At 28.0% G+C, this 13118-nt stretch overlaps 1 protein-coding gene across 1 annotated transcript in view; it reads left to right on the top strand.

The window, feature by feature from the left end:
• The first annotated feature begins 5939 nt into the window (after nucleotides 1-5939).
• The window catches only part of LOC105627282 (paramyosin, long form), a 17915-nt gene continuing 10736 nt past the window's right edge, over nucleotides 5940-13118 (top strand). The window contains exons 1-4 of the mRNA XM_012208569.1: nucleotides 5940-6059; nucleotides 7486-7542; nucleotides 10316-10402; nucleotides 10530-10696. Of these exons, the coding sequence (XP_012063959.1) occupies nucleotides 5940-6059; nucleotides 7486-7542; nucleotides 10316-10402; nucleotides 10530-10696 (431 nt within the window). The remainder of the gene's footprint in view (nucleotides 6060-7485; nucleotides 7543-10315; nucleotides 10403-10529; nucleotides 10697-13118) is intronic.

Raw genomic sequence — 13118 nt, 5'->3', positions numbered from 1 at the left:
ATATATATATATATATATATATATATATATATATATGTGGGTCGTTTGATAAGTTTGGTAAATTTCCATGAAAAATTTCCATGGTGCTACAATCCATTTGATGACACGACATCTCGAAAGATCCACTCAAGTAGGCTCAAAGTCTGCAAAATATTGACGGCGACAATGACTTCCTCATTTGATGAGAATTTCTTTCCACCGAGTCAAGTTTTTAAGTTTGGGAACAGAAAGAAGTCACACGGGGTCAAATCCGGAGAATAGGGTGGATGAGGAAGTCAATTCATAGCGCAATTAGTAATTTTGTCATTGCAACGGTCGACTTGTGGGACGGTATGTTGTCTTGATGGAAGAGCACTTTTTTGCGCGCCAATCTCGCTTCAAATGACTATCAAACATGAACTATCCGTCCTTTCTGGCTGAAATTTGGCCTGAAGGGGTTCGAAGAGTGGATCTTTCGAGATGTTGCGTCATCAAATGGATTGTAGCGCCATTTCAAATTTACCAAACTTATCAAACGACCCACGTATATATAATGCAAATGAAGTATTAGGTGTGGGAAAAAGTTCATGGCATTAAAAAACGCCATGAACTTTTTCCCACACCTAATATTTTATATTAAATTAGGGATATTATTTATTAAGAATTATTAGAATTTTTAAAAGAACTTAAAATTAATTAGGAATTTATAATATAAAAATTGTATATTCTTCATATGTTCGATAATATTATATCTGGCGCAATTATATGCAATTTGTAGTATTATGGCAACTCGATTTACATCTTAAAAGAAGAATAAGTCGTATTGTTTATGATTGTGAAATTATTTTCAAAAATTGTTATATAAATCGTCGGTTATTTAAATAATTCTTGCGTATTATTTTAATATCTATTTTAATTTTTAATTATGTTTATTTCTATGTTCATTAATAATTATGTTTATTACTATAACAAGCCTATTCTTAATCGCAAAATGTAAGTGATAATGATAAAATAAAATGTAATCGTATTCAATTTTGATTTTCTCGACCAAAATGCAGTTGCATGTTTTAATAAATTTAGCAATTTCATCTCATTAGTAAGAAGTTTCTAGCAATCACTTAAAAAGCCACCTGTTGACCTCTTCCTGAATCCTAAACCAATGTGTTCTCTATAATTATATGCGAAATGCGTATAACAGGTGTGGAATTGCAAGAAACAGTCGAAGATGTTATAATATAGGACACGATATTAATAAATTATGACAAATTCAAAAGCATGTCTTATGTGCATTTTATAGCAATTACTTATTGTTAGACATTAATATTCAAATAGTGAACAAAAGAATTTTATGTAAACACATTTATAGAATTTATTAGCTTAAATTTGTTAAAAAATTATTTAAATATTTTTTTAAATTTTTCTAAGCGCAAAAATATTTTAATAAGAAGAGAGAAGTATTTCAGTTTTTATAATAATAATAATAATAATAATAATAATAATAATAATAATAATAAAGAAAGTGCAATCACATCAGAATAGGTTATAGAATGATAATTACTCAATATAAAATAAAGAATTTTACGACTTCTGATGAAATAATAAAATACGCAACATATAACCTTAGAATGATAAAGCAATTAATTCCATCAGATTAAGATAGATAGGCGTAAAAATAAAAGCAATGCAATTATAATAAATAAGTATAATAATTATAAATAATTATAATAATTTAATTCAAACTATTTCACAGGCGAATAAACGATAACATTAATTGCAAAAAAAAGAATGTAAAAATAAATGGAAAGAAGAGAATAAGAATATTTAAGAATATTTAATAATATAGTACATAAAATATATAAATTTACTATTAATTTTTTAAAAATTTTTATAAATTTAAGAAAACTTTATAATTTTTTATAAGGAGATCTTCATATAAATATAAACTGGTTCTTGTAATCTAAATAAAAAAAATAAAAATAAAAATAAAAATATACTCCAAAGGCTCAAAGCAGATATGACTTCACATTTTTAAATATCATTGATTTGCTTCTTAATTCTTAAATGATGTTTTCATTTAAATCCTAAATAAAACAAAAAAGTAAATGACTTTCTAGGAGATTCTAGGACATCATTTTACCATTTGAAAATACTTTTTTACTGCTTTTACTAAAAATGTCTTTACTAAAAATATCTAAGTAAACATCTATATATTTATTCTTTTAATTTGTATACATCGACATATAGTCTTTCTAGATGGTAGAAGTACTATATTCATTGTTCAATGCTATATAAATTTCCATTCTCAGTTCTTAAACCTAATTAATTTGCTCAGATTCCTAAAATTTCCTCAAATTTTTTTATTCCAAATTTAATTTAAAGTAAATATTACAAATTTGCACCACTCACCCTTAAAAGAATTAATAAAAAACTATATATGTAAATAAATAATAAAATTCGAAGAATATTACATATAAAATTAATGTTACAAACATGAAAAAAAGAACAAAAATAACAAAAATAAATATTTGTTTATAAATATAAATAAAAAATATAATAGGTAAATAAATTTCTTTACAAAAACAAGAACTATGTTATTTTTAAATATCATGTATCGGAAATAAATAAGGAAGAATAATTGAGAGATTTAGAAGGAAAAATTGAGGATGCGATTAGCCTGCTTGAAAAAAATAAGTAGAGAAAAGAGAGTGCACACATGAGAGAGTTATTTTCGCGTTTAGTCTGACGATGTGCTACCTCTTCTCTCTATCACCTGAAATTCTCCACCAGATCGAGCCACATACTCAAGAAAAGTGGTGGCGAAGGATGAGGAAGGGGATGAACATGAAGAGAAGGGGTCAATCTCAAATTACTAGTGAGCTCCGGGCTAGGCCGACCAAGCATTTTTGCCCACCATCGCCCGGCGACCTTTTATAGACACTCGCCGGTAGTGGGGCAAAGTGGGAGGAAATTGTGTGAAAACTGGCAATCCGATGGAAAAAGAAGCATGAAACGGAACGACTGCGATTTTGCTTTGACCGATATCAGAAAACAATTTTATTGAAGCGTAGATATTAAAGCAGCATAAAGTAGTTTTTATTTTTTTTATCAATCAAATTGATTGCATTTTTTGCAATAGAAATTGTAAAATAAGGAAAATCATTTCTGTATCGACGAAATTGCATCATAATAAAAAAAATTTCAAAAATATCAGAATTGAATATCTACAAAAATAGTTAACAATCTCGTTAGAAAAAAAAATAGAAATTATGTAATTTTGTCTCTTTATTCTGATACGTATTTATTTTTGTGATTTTATTTATTAGTTTACTAAATAAAAATAATAATCCAATAAAAAATTAAAATGTGCAATTGTTTTATTATATATATCTTTTTCTTTTTATATAAAACATAAAAAATATATATGTCATAATCTTTAATTATAATTTTATTATGAAAATGTTAGTTCATAAAATACAATTCTAAGAGAGAAAAAGAGAAAGATGAAATTATTTGTAATTTTAATCATTATTTTAATAAAAAATTCAATTGTTTTGTTTAATTTGTAGTGGTATAACTGCTCGCTCGCGTATTCGCGTTTTCTCTTTGTCACATTGTCAACAACATTGTCTGTAAATACCAAAATGTCTGGCGCGATTTTAGGTTTGCAAGAAGATCAACAGGAAATTCTAACAACCTCATGAAAACCAATTAATTAAATACAGAAGTGAAATAATAAAGTTATAATTATTTTTGTAATTTATGTTATACTATTTTAATAAAATGCATTTAGCATTAATTTATTCAATATAATATAAAAATTTATTATTAATATGAAAAATAAAACTAATTTATTTAAAACAAGTTTTTTTATTAAAATATAATTTATTTCATGCTGTTATTAATAATTTATAGCATATTAATTTTATATATAATATAAATATTTATTATTGCATACATTCTAAATGTTTATTGTTAAGAAATTAAAGCATATAATATTATATAACATTTATTAGATATCTACATCTTAAAAAAATTTTTCTATTTGTTCATTTTGCAATATTTACATTAAATATTATATTAACAATCAATTGATATACATTTGTACTATAGGATTATTTTTAATTAACCTTATACATTTATATGTATATATACATATATACTTATATGTTTATGTATGTATATATATATATGTATATATATATATATACACACATAAGTATACATGCTAAAAAATATATACCACTCCAAAAGTTTTATTACAACTTTCGTCCATTTTCGATAAATATATCTAAATATCCATATCGTTAATGTGCGCCGCTATAGAATTATTAACGAATGAGTCTCTGATTTAAAAACAACTAATATGTTGTTGTGTTATCCGATAAGTAAATGTTAAATAGTTCGATATCTTTTTCTTCTCGTATGACTCTTCTACTACACCTTTGAGTAAATAAATCGTTAAATAAGTCGGCATCTCGTCTTTTATTGATTGAACTAAGAATATTCTACTCGATATATCTTTCTTTTCAAGTACACAATATTAAGTTAGTTCAATTTATTAAGTTAGGACAATTTTATGATAGAATTCAAGAAATCACCTTTGGAAAATAGTTACTAAATGAATATCAACTTATAGGGAAATTAATTTGAGATTATAATTGTAATCGATTAGAATATTTTTTTTTTAATAAAAAATAATTATATCTACTTATAGTATCGAATGTGTAATAATATACAATATCATATATCTTTATATTAAATAGAAAATGAAATTTTAAATTATTAATAACACTGTCTGACAAAATTTGACCTTTCTTGTAACATAAATATGAATAACTTCTGAGATATATTTATTTTGCCTGCTAAACAATTCCAATTTAGTTATTATAATTTTAAGAAAAATGGTATTAAACATCAAAAATACATCATAAAAACTCTTTATACTCATATTAAAAAATGGCGTTAGTGTATAATAAGTAACAAAGTTGTACATAATAGATGCGTTTTAAATGATCTTCTGAAAATATTTATAAATAGGAAAGTCCAAAACGAACCTTAAATTTAAGGACAGTGACATATATATATACAAGAACTGACATATACATTTATATTCATTCTTTTGAGAAGAAGGACAAGAAATGGAGATGGTAACTAAGGTTTCTTGTCACATTCATCTAAATCTGCCTATGAACGAAACTTTAATTGATATATTTTCTGCGGATTATTAATTATTTTCATATTGCTTTTAAATACTCAACTCTCCAAACACATATAATCAATTATTTTATAATTCAATCCATAAAATATTTGGAAACATTTAAATAACAAAAAACTTTTTCTAATACAATATTTTAGAATTCATTAGTAGCTAGCTAAGGTTTAAAAATTAATTCAGAGAATACTGGAGAACGCACTTGATAACACAATTTGAAACTCATGTAACATAATAAAGATCATTAAAGAGTGACATCCTTTGCTCGATACCTTCGCCACCGTAGTCGGCCAAGCCGAAGTTGATTTGGCAACTACCTTTCGACAACGTGGGCGTCCAGCGTGGTTTAGTAGTTTCCTCGGCGATGATGAAGACGACAAGAACAACGATGGTGACGAACATGTTCACCGTTCCTGGTGGGGATCCAACATCAATGCGCTTGCGTCGGTCGTCATTTTGACGAAGCCATGGAACAGCCGGCGCGCCATACGAACGACGACAGGTCGCGCACTACGAGTAGGGCGCTGGTCGGCTCCGAAACCCCGAAGAAGAGGAAGAAGAAAACCGTAGAAGAAGTGGAGTGGACGTACTAACGATTGAGGCCGAGGCGATTTGACTTAGCCAGCGGAAAGGAAAACCGTTATCGACGAAGGGTGTCCAAACTAAAAATCCACGAGAGGACTTGAGTCCCAAAATACGAAAAAAGTCAAAATATTGTTGAAAATAAATAGAGGATAAAAAGAGAAAAATGGCGTCTTCAGCGGTTGCTAAATCCTCTAAGTACACGTACCGCTCTACCGGTGGTACGGGTACTGCCGATGTTAGCATCGAATATAGCGCCGACCTGAGCGCTCTTAGCAGACTCGAGGTAGGTCCTGTAAAAAAAACCTTTGATATGAGTTCTTCGGTAGGAAAGAGAACCACAGCGATGATAAAAATGTAAAATAATGCATATTTTTTCACTTATTTATTACTAACTTTTAAATGCTACCTTCTAATTATATTTTAAACAAATTAAATGAGATTATTTATAAATCTATAGTGCCTTTAAAAAGTTAAATTGCCTAAAATTAATTAAAAATAATTAAAAATAAAAAATTAATTCGAAATAATTATTTATAATTGCTTCTTCAAAAAGAAAGAAATTCAGTAATAATTATTATAAACTTAACGAAATTAAAATAATTAAATAATCCGGAAAATTTATAATCAGAGACGTTTTAAATAAAGTTGTAGTATAATATACTTTCAACACATTTAATATTGAATTTCAACGAAAAATTTTTTTGCACAATATGAAAGAGTTACAAATTCTCATATTTCATTAAAATCGTATTACAATATAAATATATTTAATAATCGTAAAAATTGGAAGTTAACTATTTTTTTTTAAAATACAGAGGCTATGTTAAAATCAGAATTTTAAATGATCAACGAGATTTGTCAGTCCACTTAATTGATATTGCAACGATTACATCTACGTACGATGACGAGACGAATGAAAAAGAATTGTCTATCGACAGACGTTCTCCACTTCCTGAAGAAACGCACGATCGCATCTATTAATCACTATATTTTAATGAAGATAAAACTTCAACAATAGTTTCCGTATGTCACAAAAACATTGACTATCAGTGATATGCAATGGATTCGAATAATCGCGGAGCAGTGACCAATCGCGAAGGTGGTGAACTACGAAAGTTCAGTGACCATAAAAGATGTTAGTGCCAATCCAACGAGGAAGCAAAGTGTACGACGTTCTGTAGCTATCGGATTGCTCGTGTACGAAAATAGTCGGTGAAATATCGGTCTGAAATGACGATCATGCCAAAGCGCCAGATCGATACCGCTTTGATACCGTCTGCCAATGCTATGCTAAGTCCACAAAATACTTTGACCCATCTTTCTTCAGACTTAAGGATATGCTTTTCTAGAACGTATTTCATCTCAAGAGAAGTATAAAGGAGATAGTAAGAACAGAACAATAGTCGTTTCTACAATGACCAAGTAAGATCGTTTCTTTATCCTTTGCAAGTGGCCTGGCATTTCTTGGCGCAATCTAACGTTAATACGCGCCTTTCTGAAATAATCTCAGCCAAACAGTTCAAAGACGCGCTAAGATATCGCGATATCGTTCTCTCCTTCTACCGAGGACGAATCTATTCTACGGAGGCCGTCTTTCCGAAATATCGAGCCTCTACTCTTGGATATTTTTGTCGAATGATTACGTAAAGCGTCGATCCTCTAAAATGGCGCCTGTAATATCCTCTAATACTTATTGCCTTTCTTTTCAGGACAAAATCCGCCTACTACAGGATGACTTGGAGTCTGAGAGAGAGCTGCGTCAGAGGGTGAGTTCCATGAATGTTTTTATACAATATTCTTAATCGCTGATATCGAGCGCCTGCTATGTTTAATATCAAATTCTTCATAACATTAGGATTATATTCAATGAAACTTTACTATATATAAAAGCAAATAAATGATTGAATGATTAGATTAACTGTTTTATACATTGTTTTTTACATTCTTTTCTATTGAAAAATTATAGAACATTAAATTATCTAGATAAACTATTACAGATTATATTTTTGTTAACATATAATAATTCAATTAAATATTATTTAGTTTGTTAAATAATTAAGAATTAACGCAGGCGCTTAATATATTATTTAACTATTACATCATAATAATGTCAAAATGTAACACTAATAATAAAGAACAGGTTTTTATTTACGTTTATTTTAAAAAAAATACTTACTGAAAGAACACGTGTATTTTAACAAGTATAATTAAATGAAAATACCAAAGAAACTGATAAAAATTCGATTCGTAATTTAAGATTTATAATATAACATCAAAATGTGCTTGATCAAAAAGTTATTTTGACCATTATGTTGACCGAACAAAATTACAATCTTATGTCTCACTCTTCATTAAGATATTCATTAATTGAAAATGAAAAGGATCTAAGAATGTTAATTCATTGCAGAATAGATCGCAGTAGGTCGAATTGTCCAGCTCTTGAGTTACATCTATTTTTAGGAACGCGAAGTTCTTCGAGATCGTTCCCGCATTCCTACGCTGTATTCAACACTGTTCGCCTACTTTCAGAAACGAGGAAAACTTTATCATATAGAATCTTCACAAAAATTTGCACGATTTACAATTTAAATGTTTCAATCTTATATAGAGAAGATTCATACAAATACAAACTTAAAGAGAATACGAAATTTTTACAATTTTAAAAAATTTTTAAATAATTTAATTCCATCTGCATAAACATAAAGATATATCTTGTTTCTTATCACAAATTAGAATTAATTTCTTTACTTATTAAAAAGTTTTAATTAAAAAAATTGTACGTAGTTTTATAAAATTTCATATCTGAGATACATTATAGAAATTACATTTTTTAATATTCATCTGTAGTTACTCATCTATAGTTACATGTGTAACCTAATAAAAAGGGTACAACGAATTTCAAATAGAGAATTACATTTTATAAGAACTTCTCAGATTTCATTGCTTGTCAGAATTCTATAGAAATCAGATGGTATATAACGGACGCCGTAATACATGTATTGAACAATTGCCAAAAATTTTCCTCGACTTTCAAAGCTATAAACCTCGAAAATTGATATGACGGGTTACATCGCATGATGTACACTTTCAAAACATCTTAAATATCTTTATTTAAACGTGAATGCATCACATTTAAAAATTGCAAAATCTTTTGAACCATTATACAAAGGCATATAATTGATTTAATTTTTTGTAATGCACCTACTTGGATACATAAATACATGACAATTTAATTTTATCATCAGATAGCGAATACATTATATAACTATAATAAAATTTATTAATTTATTTAATTTGTAATAAAAAACTATAATAAAAAAATAAAATTTTAATTCTCATACATATTTTATATTAAATTAGTAAGTGTTTTAAATCAGTTATTAGTGTGTGTTATTGGTATTATACATCGTGTTTATAATGCTAATAATAGATGCCTTTATTAAATATCTGAAATAATACTAACTAATTAAGATAATAATTAAACAATTTCATGTAATATTATGGTAGTAGTATCACAATCTTTCTTTTTCTCGTTAAACGCTTCGTTTGTAATATGAATAAGACTCCCAATATAGACACGCCGCACTCAAAAATAGATCGTCCTATTCACGATGTGAAGTAACCTGACGTCAAGCTACCACTTAAGATACCAAAGTATACTAGCAAAGACTACTGTCATGCAATTTCTTTAATCAAAATAATAACCATAACTTTACTGCATTTTTCACCAAGACTCATTCCTAAGGATCTAATTTCACATTTAATTATATAACGCATAGATTACATAAGAGAATATAAAATATAAAAACGTTTTTAAGCTTTTAAAGAGATATACTTTGATTTAAAAATTGTATCATTTATTGTTTATTTTATTTCAATATATAAAAGAAGTAGTATAAAATAATATATTTAGAAGAATACAAAATAATTATATTATTTTTCTCAATTTTAATTTAAAACATTGTTTTTAAATTATTGTAAAAAACATGTTGAAAGTTTTCTTATTTAATTGTACATTTCGCTAAACAAAGTACTCATCAACAACAAAGAGCACATCAAGTCAAGAGATGTTATTTTGACTTTTTCTTGACTTAATGCATTCTTTTATTTTGACGTTGTGAAGATCAGACTGATAACTTTTGATTACAAAATTTGTTTGTTGATATTAAGAATTAAAATAAAGTCATTTTAATTTTTGTTGACTTTTTTATGTGTTCCTTGGGTATTAGTAACATTATATCAATATTATAATTTGCTATTCAACGATATATAGATGTAATAAAATATATATGCTGTATGTTGAGAAAATTATGGCGTAATATTGAATTTATAATGTCACTGTTATTTTATTGTTCAGAGAAATATCCTCATTGCATCTTTATTTTCGTGTAATTAATAACTTATCTAATTTAAAAATTTAGTCTCTTTATATAGATCTAGATATATAGATCTAGATATATAAAATTTAAACTTATAAATTTAAATCATAAATTTAAAAATTATCTATTCTTTTTTTCATAAAATTTTGCAATCTTACAGATCGAACGCGAGCGTGCTGATTTAAGCGTGCAAGTCATCCAATTGTCCGAACGTCTCGAAGAGGCTGAGGGTGGCGCTGAATCTCAAGTAAGTTTGAATTTTACAAAGATAACTCTTTTGTTTAGGTCAAATACAGTTACAAAAAGTAGTATTAAACAATTAAATAAACAATTAAACAATAAATTATGCATAAATTAATGATTTTCTTGCTTAGTTTGAGATTAACAAGAAGAGGGACACGGAATTGGCCAAGTTGCGTAAACTACTCGAAGATGTCCATCTTGAGAGTGAAGAGACCGCACATCTCTTGCGCAAAAAGCATCAGGAGGTTGTCGTCGACTTTCAAGATCAGATTGATCAGCTTTCTAAAGCACGTGCTAGGTTAGTAACAAAAAACACCGTAATCAATGGAACTGTCCATCACTTAGTATTAATATCAATAATGAGCAACTAATATAATAAGATAACATAATAAGCTTGTTTAAAATACATTAATAATTTATTAATGAATATTTAACTTGCTATTAAGTATTTATAGATTCAATTAGATACATATCAATTAGATATATTTCTATTAAATATAGCGTAAGCTTTTAAATTTAACATTTCTATTAGAAATTAATTGACCAAAATCAGAACTCCGTACATTTCAGAAAGTGCACGGACACGTGTACATTCGCGATCACAAAGCAGCCGCAATGTAAACGTTTGTTAATCTTCTATTTAAAACGGGAGCGCGCATAAGCATGTTGCCAGGGAACATCAATAAACAGCTGAGAACTGGCCGGAAATTCGGCGCGTAGCAAATAGTGGTTTCATAAGGAAGCGTCTCGCAATGTGGAAAAGACAGGACGCTAATAGGGAGGAGGCGTAATGAATCACGATGTCACGTGGGTAATTATAACGCGGTTCGTCACAAATGAGAGTGACTATACGTAAGAAAATTTGTGCGAATTATACAAGTCGCACTGGCCACAATCCAAACCAGAAAATGACTCGCAACTGAAATACACGAAGATTCAGTACTTCGGCTCTTCTAAACATAGTCGCTTCTTCAAGACGCCGATTTTGTCATCCGTACAAGAACGATGACAGCCCTGGAAAGACGCATTAATTAGATCGCTAATTGGCCGCGCAATGAAACGTCCATGATCGCTTTTAATTTCGTTTTCTTTGATAGCTTTCGATTAAAAATAAAATGGAAAACAATTACTTTTCAAATAATCACATGAACTGTCTGAAACACAGCTTCGTTCTTCGCCATTTCAAAAACATTCTAAATAATATTCTGGAATAAAAATTAAACAATCTTAAAAACATGCACAAAATATTCTAAAATATAATTTTTATAATTAAAAAATATAAGATAAAAAATATAAGAATAACTTGTATAAGATAATAATTGACATTTATATAATTAATCGCTATCAATATTTAAATCAAGAAATCTTTGGTGTTCATCATTTTTTTCATATATTTAAATATATATTTAAATATAATCTTAAATTTTGTATACTACTATTTCCCAGCACTTTATGTTAGGACGTCCTTTAGATATTACATGAAAGTCTGAGTTGTATGGGTTATAACGGATTAATTTTGCTTCAAGTTATATAATGAATAAAAATATGTATATATTTAAAATTTTATTACATGAAAATTAGAAATTGTTGTAACATGATTACAACCTATAGAATACATACTTTATTCAATGAATGTCCTGGGAACGTCCTTAAGATCGAGGACGTCTTTAGAATGTTCCTTGGAAGTCTGTGCTGTGTGGAAACTTATGTTATTGTGTCAGAAATCCTTTAAAAGAATACTAATTTTCTAGAATTTAATTTGAAACGCGACATAGTTGCTAAAAATAATAAATAATCAGTACAGCTGTTACCTTGCTTCAGAAATCCAACGACGCAAATAGTATCAAATATACCTCGGTTACATTTTCTTCATGATTTCACTGCCGATTATAAACCGATTATAAATAATCGTAACCCACGCAACAACATTGATAAAATTTTTGAATATTGTAAAAATAGAAGAATCATTTACAAATATAAGATAAGACATAGATTATTCTCTCAATAATCTTGCATGATATTTTTTGATAATTTTTATTCCAACTGTTGTCATTTATTGTCATCTATTATTGTAATTTTTTTTGTCTTTAATCAATCTTTTAAGACATTTCTCCAAAAATTAACTTCTTCAAACATGTCTTAAATATGATACCACTCAAAAAAAATAATTTTTATCTGTTCATAAGATAAACTTGCGAAGGATGTATGATAAGTCTCACTGTGCTAATATTCTTTTTTTTTCTCAGTACAAAAACATATTTCTATCTTCCTTTATTTTCCTCGTGCGTTTCTTGTTCTCTATCTCGCTTTTGCTCACACAGCTTATGACTATTTTTAACCGTACGAGTCGCGCGGTAATCCACAACCCCAACGTTGGCGCGCCATATTAGTACACGCGACCAGCCAGAGAACCCCCCCCTCTCCACTATCTTCAGAATCGGCTGACATCTTACACCCTCTATCGTATAAGAGTAAATCCAGATTACCCAATTTTTTTCATATTTCTTCCAGAAAAATGGAATTATTCATAATGTTCTTTTCAATATGTGTATTACATGTGGAGAACATGCGACGAAGTTGCACTATATTTTGTTTAAACATATTATTATTACAATTTAAACATCTATCAAGTTTCTCTTTTCTTTTATATTTAATATTATTGATGTGTTTTAACAAATTAATAGGAGTATAAAAAATATTACTTTACATCTTAAAATTAA

This window comes from Atta cephalotes (assembly GCF_000143395.1).
Source record: "Atta cephalotes unplaced genomic scaffold scaffold00008, whole genome shotgun sequence".
NCBI classification, from domain to species: Eukaryota; Metazoa; Arthropoda; class Insecta; order Hymenoptera; family Formicidae; genus Atta; species Atta cephalotes.
This window is presented reverse-complemented; position numbering and strand designations above follow the sequence as displayed.